The 18,700-nt window shown below is 47.7% G+C and overlaps 1 protein-coding gene across 4 annotated transcripts in view; it reads right to left on the reverse strand.

Annotated features, from left to right (window-relative positions):
• The window catches only part of Srgap3 (SLIT-ROBO Rho GTPase activating protein 3), a 228,510-nt gene that overhangs the window by 16,098 nt on the left and 193,712 nt on the right, over positions 1 to 18,700 (reverse strand). For 3 of the 4 annotated variants that reach the window (XR_013050061.1, XM_042273787.2, XM_006993909.4), the window contains 6 exons: positions 16,687 to 16,747; positions 14,272 to 14,349; positions 6,870 to 7,004; positions 3,988 to 4,093; positions 3,559 to 3,786; positions 940 to 1,019 (listed from right to left, as the gene is read on the reverse strand). Coding sequence is in view for 3 of the 4 variants with exons in the window: in XM_042273787.2 (XP_042129721.1) it covers positions 940 to 1,019; positions 3,559 to 3,786; positions 3,988 to 4,093; positions 6,870 to 7,004; positions 14,272 to 14,349; positions 16,687 to 16,747 (688 nt within the window). In the remaining variant the exon portion in view is untranslated. Of the gene's footprint in view, positions 1 to 939; positions 1,020 to 3,558; positions 3,787 to 3,987; positions 4,094 to 6,869; positions 7,005 to 14,271; positions 14,350 to 16,686; positions 16,748 to 17,745; positions 17,777 to 18,700 lie in introns of all 4 variants that reach the window. The other variant, XM_006993910.4, reaches the window with a different exon arrangement.

Here is an 18,700-nt window from a genome sequence, read left to right on the forward strand (position 1 = left end):
AGGCAGAATATTTACCGATGCTTTTCCAGGAGATAGAAGTTTAGTGACATCCCTCAGCACCATGGGTCCTTGGGTGCTGCTTGGAGAGCCGTGAGGCTGTGGAGGCCAGCCCCGTGGGGGGCTCAAGTAAGCAGGAGAGCCCTGTGAGATTGTAGACCTAGACTCTGCCCACTGTGCCTTGATGCGTAAGAAGGCCTGAGCCCATTTTACTCAGATTACTCATCTGTATGGTCCGATTTCCATGGAAACTAGCATGACTTCTCAGCTAGCAAGAGTAGAGGAATCAAGGAGATGGGTCCCTTCCTCTCTCTCTCTCTCTCTCTCTCTCTCTCTCTCTCTCTCTACACACACACACACACACACACACACACACACACACACACACACACACACACACTTCTGTTTCTCTCCACACTCCTCACTCCTGGAGCAATTCTCAGGTGCCCCTACACGGGAACATCCCTGTAATCTCACATTGTCGGTCTGTTCTTGAGGAGCTGCTTCCAATCTGCTGAGGTCTGCTGAGAGATGAGGAACTCCTTGAGGACCCAGCTCATTCATGACCAGGTCCCAGGTCTCAGCAAAGGCCTGGTGTAGGGCATACCCTTGAGTTGTGACAGGGGTAGCAGAAAGACAGGACACTTTCCTCTTAGACACTTGTCTCTGAGGATTGGTAATGAACCAAGCAGGACATACAGAGGGTGACATAGGCCAGGAGTGGTATGTAGTAAATGCACAGCACCCACCAGGATCTGCTCTATGTGGGCCTATGCTGGGACCCAAGACATGTAGTGAGGCTTTCCTGGGTGCCTCCCCATGCTGAAGGACAACTGTGCTGCTTGGAGGGCTGTGGCACTGTGGAGACCAGCCCTGTGGCTGGCTTGAGTAGGCATGGGAGGTCCCTGTGAGTTTTTGGCCCGGACCCTCCTCTCTACTCACCTTCATCACTGGTGTGAGGCTCTGTGCCATTGTCATGGTCAACTTCATCAATGGTCCCTGGCTCACTGTGTGGGCTGTCACTGCAAGCAAACATAGGTAGAGATCTTGTTGGGGACTTTCCTGAATCCTCCTTTAGTGACCCTAGCTCTGGAATTGATAGATTGTCAAATGCTTGAGTATGTGGCCCACATGTATTAGAAACATCATCTCTAATGCCACCGTGTTTGGAGGTACAATCTAAGTAGAGGTGATTAGGCTACAAGGCCTGTGTTGTCAGAAATGGATCGGTGTCGACCGAGGTTAGTTCTATGAGGGTAGACTTACTGTGTTAGCCCTGACCCCTTTGGGCTATCTTGCTTGTTCTCACCGTTTCTTTCCCTCTGCCTTCCATCATGGGATGATTTCACATGAATGCCCTCGCTGCATGTAGCATACCTCTTAGTTTTCAGAACCTTGAGCTACACAGCTTTCAGTTCATTATAGACGACGCAGTCTCAAGTACAGTAGCAGATGTGGGCTGAAATGCTCATGTGTTCAATGAGATTCAGAGGGCAGTGGGAAACTGCAAGCGTCTGGAGGCCAGGGCTCTCCTCATGGTGTGTGTGTGTGTGTGTGTGTGTGTGTGTGTGTGCGCGTGCACCAGGTTTTCATCAAGATCTTGACTGGGTTCTAATACATACCACTGTATTAAGTAGAAAGGACACAATGACAAATCAAGTGGACCAGATTCCTAGGTCCCTGACCTCACTGCTCACACTCTAGGGAGAGAAAACAGCCCAGGTAATGAGGCCAGTGCATAAAACAGTTGCAAGATGAAATAATGATTTATAAGAAAGAACCAGGCTGACATGAGAGCAGCAGAGGGGACCAACATAGAGTGATCTGGATGGCTTTTAATAGGAGGTGACATTTGCGATGCCATTTTAAAAATGGCTTTCGGCAGCTCAGCTGGTAGTGTCTAGCATATACAAAGGCCTGCCTTCTCTCTTTGGCTCCACACAAACCTGGCCTGGTAGTGCACGCCTGTAATTCCAGCTCTCTGTAGGTAAAGGCAGGGGGATCAGAAGCTCAAGTGAGCTTTGGCTCTATAATGAGTTTGGGGCCAGTCTGGGCTACATGAGACTGTTTTAAAAAGGACAAAAAGAAACAGAGACTATATTGTGATAATTCCCCATTGCCACCAGGATTAGATCCAAATCAAGGCCGTCAGAACCGGCCTCCAGCTGACCTGTGTAGCCTGGCACTTCACCAACCTCCTGTCACACACCCCACCTCAACAAATCAGCCACTTGTCACTCTGTGCTGCAGGCCTAGTCCCCTGTGAACTGGCCCCAGTTTAAGTTGCTAACTTGGATCTTTCTTTACCTCCTTGAGAGGCCTTTCCTGTAGGCCTGTGATTGGCTCAGGGGCCCTTGCTGAAACAGCTTGCTTCTGTCCTGTTAACACTCCTCCCACTGAAGCTGATCCTCAGGCACCATCCCTGTCACCTGGAGATGCAGTCCCCAGAGGATGCTGGGTGGTCGGAGGGGGGGGCACTGCTGAATGAATGTGGGGTGGGGGGAGACTGCCGAATGAATGGATTTTGTCCACTGTACTGAGACCTTCAGCTTCATCTCCCTTTTTAGTTCTGAAAATACCTTCACAATGACCACGTAATTGCTAATTTTCCAGTCTCATGGGAAGTGAAGAAAAGTGTAAAGTTGCAAGTGTGTATTGTACACGTGTAATTTGTGTGTTTAGCCTCTCTTTACGCTGACATTGTGCTTTCTAATTGCAGAAGGACAGAGAGCTGTGACCAGACACACTTGTGGCCCTTCACTACACTTAAACACATATCCATCTTCACTCTTGCAGGCTTAGCCTAGGGAAGGTAGCCAGGCCTGGTTCCCAAAAGGTTCTTGACTATTTCTCCTGATACAGAGAGTCATAACAGCTAAGAGAGCTAACCAACTAATGATCGTTGACCTGAGGTGGGACAGTCTCTGGAAGAGAGAACTCCTGGGTAGGAGAGGTTGGTGATGGGTATCACTTTCAGCTGTTGGGGTTCACAGAGGGACACCCACTCCTCTGCTTCCTGAGATAGGCCTATGATACCTAGCCAGCCACAACATATTGAGAGCTCCTCAGACTCAAATGGGAACTTCCTATAGGAACATCTGGGAGAGAGAAGTTCTCCTTCTGTTGGGGCTGCAGAGAATGGGCGACAAAGGACGGACCTGCTTGCTGGCCGCCTTCTGACAGCCACTAAGGGCGAGGCTGTCCAAGACGGAAGCCAGAAGGCAGCAAAGCCAAGGAGCAGGGACCGCAGGCTGGGTCCTGCTGACAACAGCCGGGCCTCTGGACCCAGGCACACCTGAAGACACAACCCTAGATATTTCAGTTAAGTAAGCTGCAAATGCACGATAGGCTTAGGCTATCTGGAGGTGCGTTTTATTCCTTGAAACTTACGCAGTCTTGGCTGGTATCTCTGTCTCTCATGTGGGACTGCCATGAAGCTCTCATGAAAAACTATGTATGATGAACGGACCCTAGTGTCATGAGAAAACTGGAAGGCTTCTGACTGTTCTTAACAACGATAGGACGGTGTTAATGGTGATATTAAGAGGAAGGACGCCTTACCAGTATTCTTCCCCTCCAGCCATGCATTTTTCGTACACAGGTCCCTCTAGCTCCCGCGGGCTGGGGAAGATGGCTTCATGGTGGATGATGATGGTTTTGATGACTTCATTGACATGCGCCTGGCAGGATACAGGGTCCTGCCCATCAGGGATGTGCATGAGGGTGGGCCCAAAGCAGATGGCCAAGTTGTAGGGATCCATCATGTTCTCATCACTGTACTGGGAAAGGCTAGGAGAGAGCAGGTACCCACTGTTCACCCAAAAGGCAAATCCCCCCCCATGGTTTCTTTCTTTTTGGGGGAAGGAGGGACTCGACTCAAATGCAAAAATGTTCTATATTCCAATTTATAACAGTAGCACTCATAAAAGCCTTGGGACACCCCTCCCAGAGGAGGCCAGTCCCAGAGGGCTCCCCAGGCCAGGTACTCACTGATTGAGGAAAGCAAAGAGGTATCTCATGACCACGATGACCACGCGGGGCAGGGTGATGAGGATCTGCTGGATTGGGTGCACCCTGTCAGCTGGGTTCTCCAGTTCTGTAAGGCACAGGGGATCAAGGTGCCTGTTACCCTTAGAGAAAGGCAGCAGATATCTCCAGGCCTCACCTCCTCCATCAGCTCCTTAGGGACCCGTCAAGATGGCTCTACTTTCAGTTGAGATTTGTGTGAGATCCTGGCCAGAGCCAGTCAGAACAAGACAAGTTGGGGGCTAGCCTACTCAGAACCGCTTCGAGCTGGTCTTGAGACTGTGGAGAAACCTACAGAGAGGTGCCTGGAACTTGGGTAGCCGAGAATCTGGAGCAGCGAGGGACTGCCAGGAAAGAGCATTCTGCCTGAGGACTGACAAACCCCAGGATGGACATGGGAAGTCCAAAATGGATGGCTCTAAAGTTTTCTGGTAGAGGAACTGACACCCTTCGTTTTATGGACTCAGATAGTCTCAGTCACTGGCAGCCTTGGAGTCCTGGTGACACGGGCAGGGATGGTGTTTTAGGAAGTGTGACAGGCATCAGCCACATCCCAGGCCTGGCACACCACAGCCACTCCGAAAAGAACAGAGCAAACACAGGCTCCTCCTGAGTCACCTATTGACTGGATGGCTGGGCACATGCCCAGGATCTCATCCGAGACCCGTTCTCAGGTGAACCCCGGAGAGTCAAATGCTGGTATTATGGTCTGGTGAGCAGAGTAGTACCTATGGAGCTGGCAACCTGGACCACAAAAAGTGAGGTGCCAGTGCTGTGTGCAGGGCTGACAAGCCACACATTGCCAGTGATGTTTTCCTCACAGAGCCCCGGCCTTCTAAAGCCCTCTTTCTCCTCAGCAGCCGACACGACAGAGCTACAGACACTCTTGCCTGCTTCGTCTCCTGGCCACCATTCTTCCCCGGAGTCTGAAGACTGTTTAGAGCCACGCTTCTCCACAAGGTACTGTTGCCAAAGCTGGGGTTCTTGCTTCCTAACAAGGCATTGTGTGGGGATGTGTAGCAAATGGAAGTCCATTCTGGCATCAGCACCCACATGCCCTGACTGTGGAGGGCACACAAATAGATGTTGCCTACCTTAAATTTCAACAGGGTGATCGATCCCTCTAGCTCACCTTCAAGACCTGGCTGGAGGAAGCCTCACCCAGGTCAGATCAGTCTCAGTCAGTTTTTTATGCATAAATAAATTCCACGGCCCCTCTACAAGTCCTCCAGGCCCTCCTGCCAATCATTCATGCCAAGTACCACAACTACATTGTAGTTCTTAAAGACATTTTTAAAAGATGTATTTACTTATGTATACAGCGTTCTGCCTGCATGTATGCCTGCTGGCCAGGAGATGGTGCCAGATCTTATTGTAGATGGTCACGAGCCACCATGTGGTGGCTGGGAATTGAACTCAGGACCTCTGAAAGAGCAGCCAGTGCTCTCAACCTCTGAGCTCTCTCTCTAGCCCTTAAATATTTTTTAAAAGAACTTATATCACTCTGTTCTGAGAAAAAAGGAGAACCTTTTGTTCTAATTAGGAGGTAGCATACAAATATGTAACAGTAGGGATATGTTCAAAGACATGCTGAGGGCAGGGACAGTGTCAGACTCCGTCTGTACCATGTCTTTTATCAAACACACCTTTGGTAAATTTTACCTCATGAAATAACACAGGAAGGTACTAACAATTAATAATGAAAGGGAACAGTTACAGCAGTACACAGGATAAAGATCATTTAAAGTAATTCTAATTCTAGGATTTTAATTCTAGGATTTCCCATTCAAAACCCCCACACTGCAGTTAACTGGGGGGTAACTGTAAAATCTGGAAATCAAAAGCACAGAAGGGGGCTATTGTTCAATAAATGTAATGGGGTGCCACTAAATTACAGGTAGACTCTGTTTACAAAGACTTCTGAAGATGACCCTGGCCATTGCGTTTGGAAGGAGGCTGATGTGTGTAGGTTCTCTGTGATATACTCACAGCCCTGGACAGAACAGAAGACCCTCACACCATGTGACTCTGGCCGGGCACAGTCATGACCCATGCTGGGACTCTGTCCTTATCCACTCATTGCCCTGCATAGGACCTGAATGATGGGGATTTGGTCTAATGATACTGGCTAGGCCAGTGACATGGGGCTCAGACAGGATGGAGCCTTTGTGGCCTGGGATTCAGAGTTTGGCATAGATCTTAAAAGATGAGCAGGAAGGAAACGCTGAGGGAGGTGACGGACCAAGAAAGAACATGAGAGCTTAAGCATGCCGCCCCTTCTTCTGTCCCACTCCTGGGACACGTCCTGACTGCCAATCTCTCTTCCATCAAGCACTCTCATGGCCAGGAGTGTGAAGATAATCTCCCAGTCAGTTAACTATCACCATTTTGCTTGTCTGCTGACCTGATCCCTAACCCTTCCATGGATCCCTATCACCCAAGGCCCAAAGCTGTGTGGTCCTTCAAAGACATTCAGATCGACTTCTCTTGCTACATCTGACTGCACCAAACCTCTTGCACCATGCACTGTTGATCCAAATGGTCCACTGCCCCCAACCCTCTTAGGCTTCCCCCTCTCCCTTCCTCTTGACAGGCTTGCTGACATCCCCCAGGTCTACTCTGACCTTAGGTTTCCCTATGCTTCTCCTCTTCGCTCTGTTGTACCTAGGGAATGTACCATGTCCACCAGTCCATTGTGCCGCTCACACAGCTGGGCCGTAAGCTCCCCGAGGCCCATACTTCTCTCATAGCATCCCTCTCCTGTGCTTGACAGGAGGGAGAGCCAGCACTTCAACTTCTGTAAAGACCTGTGGAGCAAGGGGCCGTTCCACCTGGAAAATACTTACTAATAGTAGATATCAAATCTTGAAACCTTTCCTTAGGAAAGAGTGGGTTTTCCAGTCCTCGGAAATACAGTTTTAAAACACCAGCGACTGAATTGATATCTCGCTCATTTTGGTCGTCCACGAGGGGGTCTTCACCTGTGTGGAGACAATGTTTTAGGCTGGTGAGAAAAGGGAATCTCTCTCCAATATTGGAAGATACTCTGTTGTCAGATGGAATAGGAGGTGACCCGGCCAGCCTGGACAGGAGAAAAAGAGGATGAGACAAGCCCAAGAACCTGTGATCCTCAGTCTCGTCATGTTTTAAATTTCCTATTAGAAAATGTTCAAATCTTCAGAAAAGGGATAAGCATCCAATCATAAATGTCTATCACCTTTTACTCTCTCCTGAGTTTTCTCTTTATTATATACACCATGGCTCAAGGATCTGAGAACTTTTGACATCATAACACATTTCTCTTAAGGATCAGCATATTCTCAGCTAACAATAACTTTATCTAACTCAAGAAAGAGACAATCCCTCCAAAAATAACATCGCACACAGCCCACATTCAAACCCCACCCACTAGGTCTGTCATGGCATTTTGTTTTCGAAATAAAAGCGCTATTCTGAGTTCCCACAGTTCATTTAGGAGTTGGTAGTTGTTCTTTCTGTTTGTTTGTTAGAGACATGGTCTCCATGTAGCCCTGGATGGCCTAGAACTTGGGATAATCCTTCTGCTTCTGCTCCCAAATGCTGAGATTTCAGGCGTGTGGTTTTATAAGTATAAAATAAACACCAATGTTCTTTGAGTGCTAAGTTTGTGTTTGATGATGTAGTCCTTTCTGTCTTACAGAAGACAGAATTGCCTCATATTCTGGCTTTCTTTTATTTTCCTCATAATGCGACTCAGGTTGATTGCTTTGGGCAAGAATACAGACACACATGTCAGATGTGCCCAGCTACCGGTGACACAGAGCACCGGGTTACGGGGCTAGCCTCTTTTTTTTCTTTAAATACCACAAAGGTATTTTCTTTGTGTAACAAACATGAGACCTGTGAAGTGAGCCTTGAAGTCCTGGCCCTTTATGCCTGCCTGAGTCCCTGTGGTCAGCATGACACACCCCACGGAGTCAGTCTCCAGTCCTGCCTTGTTACCCCAGGAGCTCACTGATTCAGTCTGGCTGGCCAGGGAGCTCAGACAGCCACTTGTCTGGACTCCCCAACACTGGGGTTTCAGAAACCTACTGCTGCTCCTGGCTTCTACATAGATGCTGGGCATCTGAACTCAGGCCCTCAGCCCCCAAAAGTTTCTCAGAGAGAAGGCCCAGCTTTACCCTTTCCCTCACACCTTACACGTCACCATTTTCTTTAGTCTGACTTGCCCGCTGTGTTTCCTCTCTAGCAGACAAGCAAATACATGTACAGTCATCCCTCCCTACTCATACACTGCATATCTGTGGATTCAACAAAAGCTATGAAGATATTTTGAAGAAAAGATTGCCTCTGGGAACCAGGGAGATGGATCAGTGGGTGGCTTGCTGCACAGCATCTTGATCCCAAGCATCCATATAGAAAGACAGATGTGGTAGTGTGTGTAATCCAGCACTGAGGGGGGCAGACAGGAGAACCCCTACAGTTCTGAAGCCAGCCAGTCTAGTCAATCAGCAAGTTCCAGATTCAGTGTGGGGCTGGGTCTCCAACATATAAGGTGAAGAAGGAAGACACTTAATGTTGACTTCTGGCCTCCACGTGTGCATGCGCGCACACGTGCGCGCACACACACACACACACACACCTCACACTCAAGAGATCCTGTCTGCACAGAATGCATGCAAACTTGTTTTTTGTATCTCTTCCCTAAGCAACAGTTTAACCACCACATATGGTGTTTTCATTGCACTGAGCATCGTGAGTCATCTACAGAGAATGGGTGGATGTGCCTGCTGTGGGGGGTCAATAAAAATCCGACATTTCAGAAAAGCCCTGAGCACTGTTGGTTTTCTGTCTTCTAGGGTGGTTCTTGAGCCAGCACTCTAAGGATGGGAATGGCTGTTTAGACCCTTGCTTCTTACACAGAATGTCACTACATAAACTTGTTCCTTGGCGTCAACAAATCCTGGAAATCTCTCCAAATTACTTCCCAGAAGTCTTCTCTCTCTCTAATGGTGGTGAAGAACCCTGTCACATAGGGAGGCCACGCTTGACTCCCTTGACTTCTTACAGGTCTACATTTAACTTAATTTTTAGATTATAATTATTTATTTAGTTATTTGTATGAAGGCACACACCTGGAGGTCAGAGGACAACTTGCAGAAGTCAATTCTTTCTACCATATGGAACCCAGGAATCAAACTTGGGTCATTAAGGCTTAGAAATGAGTGCAGTTATCCATTGAGCCATCTTGCCAGCCCCACATTGACTTCTTTAAGTCTCCTGCTGTGGTAAACACTGTGGTAAACACTGCCATGGCGAATACCCTGCATGTGTGCATTTGTACTTGTGGGGGCAGGTCTCCTCTCAGTTCCTGGAAGTGGGCACACTGGGTCATCTTGGGTGTGGTTCCTCACCTATGGTCAAAGCCCTCTCACGGGGCGACACCTTTGTACTCCTGCTAATGACAACTTCTTGAGAAGGCTGTCTTCTCCAGCTCCGCCCAAGGCACACTGCCAATCTCTCGAATTTTTGTCAGTTGGATGGGGAATATGGCATTTCAGAGGAGTGGCTCTGCTGTTTAACTGAGGACTGCTAAGCTGCTCTATTATTGGGAATTTTCCTGGGGGAAGTGAAAGGAAGCAGAGAGCAATCTAACACCTCCCTGAAGGTGTTGAGGGAGGTTTGCACTAACAGCCAGAACACCTGGCAAGCCATGAACAGATCTGGTACCCAACTTGGATCTCTTTCCTGTGCTTTCAGAGGAAGTGGACGTGTGTCAGCGGCAACCTCTTCTAGTCGCAATGTGTTGAATGCCAATCCGAGAAAGTCTTCTCCTGTTCTGTACTGGGGCTTGCAGCTTACAGAGCATGAGCCAGAGACAGCTCCCATCCGCCCTGAATAAGCGTATGTGGCAGCCCAGACAATGGTGTTTCCTAGGTTAACCTCTCAGATGTCCCCACCAAGGAGGTGAGAATGTTTCTCCCATAATACTTTCTTATGGGGAAGGGAGAAAGAACACATTTAAAAATAACTGCTTTATTAACATGCTAACTTTCTATATGTGTATATACACAGACATATACATGCATGCATACACACACGTTGTCATCATTATCATCATCATCATCATCATCATCATCATCATCAGTTCTTGCCTGTCTCCCAGAAGGCACTCCGTCCCTGAATGGAATTACTCTGGTGTTCCCTACCATCAGTCCAAGCCTCTGGTCTTATGCAAGACCAGTCTATCTGGGTCAGGAATGACAACTCAAAGCTGAAGATCATGTAGATGATGGCTTTATCTAGAAGGAGAAGGAGAGCTAATGTTCCAGATAAGCCTGATGGAAAGCTATGTTCCACTAGTGAATCCTAGTGGAGGGTCAAACTCCAATGCAACATGTCTTCCCAAAGAACAAGGCAGCTGGGAAAGGAAGAATCACTGTGGAATGAGAAAAGGAGAGGAACCAACTGCAAATATGGAAGAAGAAAACAGAGAACTTTTTGTTTGTTTCTTTTTTCTCTTTCTCCTTCCTTCCTTTCTTCATTCTTCTTTCTTTCTTTCTTTCTTTCTTTCTTTCTTTCTTTCTTTCTTTCTTTCTTTCTTTCTTTTTCTGTGGCTGTGATGTGGGTCAGGAGATTCCCACTGGATGGGGACCCAAGCCTTGACAAAAGCAGGGAATTCTTTTCACTCAATTGTCACCTCTACACGGTACCCAAGCAAGTGGCAGGAAGTGCTGGCCTCAGCTGAGAGCTGAGGAAAGGGTGGGGTTGCCCATTGCCACAAGCTCACCAACAGAGAAAGAGAACACAGGGAAAGGTTGCGGGGGCGGGGGGGGGGGGGTCTTGCCAGGGTGCCAGTCCTCTCCAAGGAGCACACCAGAGAGTGCAAACAGGGAAGGTTCTAGAACAGTGTTCTGTCCATTTACAAAACTGAGGATCGAGGTCACAGTGGTGTTGAAAGGGGTGAGGAGTGGATTCTGGCCTGTCCCATCAGTGACATCAGGAGAGGTCAGGGCAGTGAGGCACAACACTGACTTCCTGGCTTTGCACATGTTGTTCCCTTGGCTGGGATGCCTTCCCTTCCCTTTGCTTCCCTTGGCCCCAGGCATCAAGCCTCAGCTTAGGCACTTCCTCCCTGGAAGCCATCCCTGGCTCTTCTCTCCTTTCCTCCATGCAGTCAGGATCAGGGGCTCCCATACTAACCAGTACTCACTCCATTCTGGCTCAGATGCACCATCTGTTTATTAACCTGGCCTCCCCATTTGTAGGGACAGTTCTGCTTGGATTGTATTTCCAGGTCCTGGTCCACGGTCTCCTACAGTGGAGGGTTTGCTGCATGCTTGCTGAGTGAACAAATGACTGACAGTTGCTAAAAGCAGCAGCATTCGGGGGCCTTCTGGTGTTAAATGCCCGGCATCCTGGAATGTTCTCCAGAGATGAAGCTTCCCTGTTCCCTAGGAGGCCACTGGGCACCACAGCCAGCCAGATTTGCTCTCAATACCCAAGACTGCAGACTACTTCCTCTACCCTGAAGCCGGACATGCTCTATAGTAGAACTGTGGGTCTGGCAGACAGAGGCTTCACACCTTCAAGGAAGATAATAAATGTGGGAACTGGGTAGGTGCAAGTCTCACAGGAACTCGCTCAGAGCTCAGCCAATGGCATCACACCGTACACTCCTAAGCCAAGGAGGCTCCCATAAAAACAGATAAGAAAGTGCCTGCTAACCAGACCTGGAGAAGCTGAAGCAGGAGGATTACAAAGAGTTCAAGGCTATGGAGCATGTCCCAGCCAGCTGAGTATCAAGAAAGGAAAAGGGAAACAATGCATTTTTCATATTCACTGCCCACTGGGATGGGATGTGCTGCTGGGACATGGTTCTGGGATCAGAGTCCTCAGCATCAGAACCACGCAAAGAATAAGGAAGTAAGTCAGAATGAGGAGGGACGTACTACATGTCTTTCAAAAATGGCATGAAACTGGATGCAGGGATTCAGTCTGGGTTGCCTGCCACCCAGCTCTTCTTCCTGTCCCTGAACTGAGGATGTGGGATGACCAGCGCGGGGCTTGGCTCTAGAACCAGGGATTGAGATGTGTGAATGTGTTTACTTGAATAAAAAGGCCTGAATTTCCAGTTCTGCTATGGCAGTGAGTTAGGCACTGTGCAGGTAAAGGAGGACATTTGAGAAGGGAGCTTCTGGTGGCACAGTGGCTCCTTCCTTTTCAGGGACACTGTCACTAGCCACCTGTCCTCGTCAGCAATTCTAAGGCCAAGGGAGGCTGTACTTGGTCCATCATATGTGCCTGTCCTGTCCTTACCACCTCTGTGTCGTACCCTTGATTAATTAAAGTGGGAACTTGGAGGGGGACAGGAAAATACATGGTTGATTCCTCCTATTGTGTAAGTTGCCAAAAGGCAGTGTATTGGAAAAACAAAGAACTGGGCCACTCTTCTAGAAGCCACTCTTCATCTCCCAACTTTCCTAAGGTGTAGCTGCCTTTATACATAGAAACATGCCAAACTTCTTTCCAGGTTCTTCCTCCCAGACACCATTGTAAAGCCCACTGGAGAGTTGCCAGTAAGCAGTTATAACTCAGGATGAGCATCCTTGATCCATCCACTTGACACAGTTAGAGTTATATGGGAAGAAGAAATGCCTCCATAAGCTTGACCTTAATTAGTGATTGATGCAGGAGGACCCAGCCCATTATGGATGATGCTACCCCTGGTAGGTGGTTCTGGGTTGTATAAAAAAGCTGGCTGAGCAAGCCAGTCTGCAGCACTCCTTCATGGCCTCTGCTTCAGTTCTGACTCCAGGTTCCCGCTTTGAGTTCCTGCCCTGATTTCTCCCAGTGACGGAGTGTGACCTGAGAGTTGTAAGCTGACACAGACCCTTCCCTCCCCAAGCTGCTTTTGGTCATGGTGTTTTATCACAACAATAAAAACCCTAACTAAGACAACAGGGTATGGGAGGCCCAGGCTGGTAGCTCATGCCTGCAATTCCAGTAGGCGGGAGGTTCAGGACTTCAAAATCTGCCTTGGCTACGTAGTGAGTTAGAAGCTAACCTAGGCTAACTGAGACTCTATCTCAAAACATAACGAGAAGCAGGCTGGGAAGATGCTTAGTTGTTGAAGTCCTTGACAAGCATAAGGACTTGAGTGTGATCCCCTAAATCCAACTGTGTAAAAAATAAAAAGCAGCCAAAAATGTACAAAAACACAAATAAATAAATAAATAAGCAAATAGATAGATAGATAGATAGATAGATAGATAGATAGATAGATAGATAGAACCCAAACCAGCCAGGCACAGCGGCATGCCCTTGAAATCCCAGTACTGAGGAGGTGAGGGCAGTCAGATCTCTGGGGCTTGCCGGCCAGCCATCCTATCCTAGTTTGTGAGCTCTAAGCCAGTGAGAGATACCCTGACCCAAAAAACAAGGTAGGCAGAACGTGTGAGATGACACCTCTGGCCTCCACAAGCTGTATGCTTTGCACATTCAAACACACACACACACACACACACACACCACTCACAAGTGCATAGGTATACTTGTACATACATGTATACTCACACAATCATGTAAACACACACTCACAGTGTGTGTGGAAAGTCAGGTCTGATAGCTCACACCTGTAATCTCAGCAATCGGAAAATAGAGACAGGAGTATCAGCAAGAGTTTAAGGCTAGTCTAGACACTATCTCAAAAATAAAGTAAAATGAAGCAATAAAAGTATCAAACACTAAAATGGGCGGGGCCAGAAGCTTTGGGATTTTAGAATTTTGGTGTCTTGGAGTGAGAGCAAGTATCCACATAAAAATCCACCTGAGTTGCACACACAGTCTGATGGTTCTTTGACAAGGTGTCATTTGTGTAGCTGCGTCTTGGCTGTGTCTGGCCCATGAAGTCAAGTGTGGAACTTTCCACTTGTGTGTTACATCAACACTTAAATGTGTAGATGTAGAACGTGGGGTTAGCAATGTTCAGCCTGCGGTAAAGGGAAAAAGGAGAAGAGCTGGCTGCTTAGAGGAGAACTGTTGAAAGGATCTTGGGGTTTGCCAATGTCTATGGTATAAACACTACCACTATGGCTGTTTCCAGCTACCATCACTGTGTCATGGGGTACAAAGTGAAGAAGAATAGGAACACACAGGGCTCTTGAAAGCCACTGTGGGCCCAGGGCCCTGTGCACTACTGGCCCTGAGACCTGTGTCAACCCTGGCTTCTCCTACCTCACAAGTTTCAGATGGTCAGTCCACACTCACCTCTCTCAAAGGAATTCTTGATGTCATTGACTTCAACTTGAGACCCTGGAACTCTGAATATTCCCTGCTGCTGGAGTCCTAAAAAAGAAATAACAACATAAGCAAACAGTAAATGTAAATAACGCAAGGCCTAGAGTTCATCTGGCTCCTGGAATTGCTGGCGGTTCTCTCCCATGCTTATCTCTTTCTCCTTCCATCTTTTATAACAGCCATTCCTGGTGACAGCTCCTAGCTGGAACCCCAAGCGAGCATTGACAATGAACTACAGCTGGCCCCAATACTCAGACACATGCAGAGCTTCGTGTCTGTGAACTTGCTCCTGGTTCTGAAGGCAAATGCTGCCAACTATTCCTTCCCTCCCACTTGGGTAACTTCTTGCCTTAAGAAAACCTAAACTTCAGAGTACATCCTGACCTGGGACTGGGGAGTCAGAGAGTTGGAGGCACAGCTCAGGGGCAGAGTGCTTTGTCTTGTGGACACTAGGCCCTGGGTTAGGTCTCCAGCACCAAAAATTAATAAATACAATAAACTGGTTAGCTAGGCAGAATTGCTCATATTATAGTCCCAGCATTATCAAAGCTGAAACCGAGGCAGGAAGATTTTTCAGAGTTCAAGGACAGCCTGGGCTATAGAATAGCACCCTTTTCCAAGAAAGAAAAAGGAAAGAGCATGGACTCAATATTAAAGAGCAGGCATGCTGCTCAAAGTGGAGTCTGACTTTGACTGGAGCTGTGAGGACCTAACAGTGACCCACACAACTGCAGGAATCAGAGGACCCACCTCTTTCAAATGAAAATGACGGCAGACACTGGGTATCTTTCCTAGTCTCGGTTGTTTTGGATAGGACAATTCTTCATGCTACAATGTCTTTCCCAGTCTCGGTTGTTTTGGATAGAACAATTCTTCATGCTACGATGTCTTTCCCTGTCTTGGTTGTTTTGGATAGAACAATTCTTCATGCTACAATGTCTTTCCCGGTCTTAGTTGTTTTGGATACAACAATTCTTCATGCTACAATGTATTGTTTCCCCTTAAAGATAAGGGTTTAGTGGACACTGGCAGGGGCATGCTATGTGCTTTGGTCTTTGGTTGTTTTTTTTTTTTGTTTTTTTTTTTTTGTCTGCTTATTTAAGCCTTTTCCACCGAACTAGCCACTAGATGGCCAGGCTGATACCAACAGCTTCGAAATTTTCTTCATGTGTCATGCTTACTGTTAAACAAGGTATGCCCCTGGATATTTAAGTTGTGACATGATGTGTCCAGGCTGATCTCAAACTTACGAGGTAGCCCAGGCCAGCCTCCAACTCTTGGTGATCCTTCTGCCTCAGTCTCCCTAATGCTGGGATGGCAAGCATACATAGTCACTTTTGAGTGTGGTTTTGTTTAGCATTTCTACCACCCCAGAGTCTTCTCCCACTCGTCTGGGTCATTATCCCTAACCACCCCACTGCCCTTCCTTCCGCCTGCCATTCCCCATTCTCCCCACCCCTGTTGCATGGCTGCTTTCCTTGGGGTTCTTCTCCCACTTCAGTCAAGAAGCCTACCCCCAAAGTCACCCTCTACCCTCCTTTTAATTAGTTTCATGGCCATGTTGCTATGAGACATTATATTATAGTCTACTATATCCATGAGCCACTATATTTAGTGACTCAACTAACAGCAGCTTAGAAATTAAAAAAAAAGTTGCATCTGTATTAGACATGTATAGATACTGTTTTACTAGTCCCCAAACAACATGATTATTTCCATAGGATTTGGTCCTAGCTGTCTCTCTGGGTGGCTTACTGTCTATGGGAAGATTATATGGGTGATGTGTAAAAGCCACAGTATTTTATATAATGGACTTCAGAGTCTGCTGATCTGGAGGTCTGCAGTGGTCCTAGATCTAATCCCTAGAGATGCTAACGGGTGACTACACTTCTTTTCCTGCTGTGGACTTCCTTGTTCTGAGACTGTTACCCTGCAGGGATGACATGGTACTTGCTTCTATCGCTCCTGCATTCCTCACAGCCAAAATGGAGCCTGTTATGTTTTGAGGTGACTGAGTAAGTTCAACACAAGTTGCCTTCTGGTAACACCATGGTTAACAAATTCCCAACACCATTCCCTTCACGGCGCTTACAGCGTATCAACCCGAATGACTCTGAGTGAGGACAGAGCTGAAATAGTCCTTCTGTCCATGCCATAGCTGCTCCCCTGTGACCTGACGTGCTGGGCCCCTCACACAACCTTCCTTCTCCCACCCCGGACACAGACATGTGGACTCCAAAGACAGTGCTCCAGGTACCAGCCATTCTCTGGAGCAGAGCGAGCACAGGAAGTCTTCCAGGATGATGGAGACTATCATTTTCCCCCAGAACAGTCCAGCACCTGTTCCACAGTGAACTGAACACAGTGAGCTGAGATGGCGCTTACCATATAAATTGATGAATCGAATACAGCTCTCAACTACAAGTGGTATAGCTTGTCCTGAATCCTTAAGAAAGAAAGAAAAAATGTGAGTTTTATCAGGCTTGGCATCCAGCCACAGGCAAAAGACATTGCAGACATGATGATCAGGTCAAGCCAGAAGATTAGTACCACGTGATTAGTAGGAAAACAAGCAAGGAACTGCTAACTCTAGTCTCCAGGAATAGTTACCGTACAGCCTTCGGTTAGGTGCGGAAGAAGGCCTAGGATAAAGTCAAAGAAATGCTCTCTCTTCTTACCCAGCTTGACAGGCAGACTGGGGGCAGGAGAGATGGAAGCCAGTGTGTGGAGGGGGCTGCAGTCTGAGCTTGAAGGATGGCCTGACTTCTCCCACCTCCACTTTGCCCAAACTCAGTATCTTTTCCCAGGGCTTGGGGACGAAGAGGAGGATCAATTCCTCTCTCTATTACTAAGGTGTCTCATGTCAGAACACATTGTGGATGAGGAAGGCCTGGCCCTGTGAGGCTCTAAGAAGGGAAGGTGAATCTTATTCATACTGTTTCAACTTAAATACCCAGGTACATATTTTGCTTAACAGTAAGCATGGTATGTGGAGAAGTTCTAGAAGATGCTAATATCAGACATTGGCCATCTGGTGGCTAACCACCATTAAAAAGGCTGAATAGGATGCAATTTAAGTAGTTGTACCTAGGATGTGAAAGGACATTCAATTACACCTTGCTAGATTAGTCTACAGTTCCTAGTTGGGCAAGGGTCAGTTTTCTTTCAGAGTTCTAAAGCTGGGTGACCTATTGTTACTTCAGGTCACATCATGAGTACCATTTAAAACACAAAACAAAGCTTTCTTTTAAAATTAAATCAATAGCCTCCCCAGAAGCTATTAACTTGGTGGGCTCCTCACTCCGCCACACCCCCCACCTGCTGATGCTACATCTGGGGGTTGGATAGGAGACAGGCCCACCAAGCAACAGGGCACATGGACCTTGCTCTAGAAGGCATCCATCTACTAGTTGCATGGGGCTTGTGGGCCTATCTAGTAAATACCTGGTTCCTGGTTCGAGCATTTCTTCTTCCTCTGATAACAAAAAAAGAAACAGGCAGCAAAGCAGGAGAAAAAGAAAAGATTATGCAGGAGTAAGATCAGTTAGAGTATGCAGATCCTTCAGAGTCCGTGAATGCCAAAATGCAATGGCAGCCAGCAATGGTCCTGGGGCATTTGCCCGATAGCCTGCCCACGGGGAGGGGGTCTCAGCCTTGGGGCCTCCTAGGACTTCTGGAGCAGTCCCCAGCCAGCCTTCTAATAGGCGGCCTAGCCTCTTTCCCAGATATCAGCGATGGAGGGGCCTCTTTCAGTCCTTGTCAAAATGTAGGAAATGTGTGTCAACTTCATTCCCAGATCCATGTCTAGCTTCTCCTCAACACAAGGCCTTCACCAATGAGCAAGAGTCCACTGAAGACCTACAAGGCTAGCCCATCTGCCCACAGATGGAATCCTTCATGTCTATTGCACGCTGTCTTAGAATTCACCTCTGGAATCTTCACTCTTGGACAGATGCTCTACTTCCCAAAATCTCCTTAGACATGGTCCAGCAGGTTGCACCAGATTCCAGACTCCAAACACACCCAGTACCTCGATAACCTTCTCTGGCTGGAAGCGTGGTTCTGCTCCCCTTCCCAGTCCTTTCCTGTCACCCTGGCACTGAGGCCCTTTAGGAACACAGAAGCTGGAAGGATGAAGATGAGGGAGAGAGTAAGTTGGAACACCTTTGCAACCTTGACGGTGCACTTGAAGCCTTTCTTCCCACATTGGGAGAGTCTGCCCAATTTTTCTGGTCATGTGGGCAGTGACTTGAGGGTCTAGGCGGGAGCTGAGTCACACCCAAGCTCAGTGAAGAAGCCAAGTTGACTAAAGGGACATGTGACTTCTTGGGGCACAATATGTCCAGTTTGGCCATCTCAACAATTGGGATCTGAGTTGCCATGATGTCAGCTAAACCCA

The sequence above is a fragment of the Peromyscus maniculatus genome, chromosome 3 (assembly GCF_049852395.1).
Source record: "Peromyscus maniculatus bairdii isolate BWxNUB_F1_BW_parent chromosome 3, HU_Pman_BW_mat_3.1, whole genome shotgun sequence".
In the NCBI taxonomy this organism is placed as follows: domain Eukaryota; kingdom Metazoa; phylum Chordata; class Mammalia; order Rodentia; family Cricetidae; genus Peromyscus; species Peromyscus maniculatus.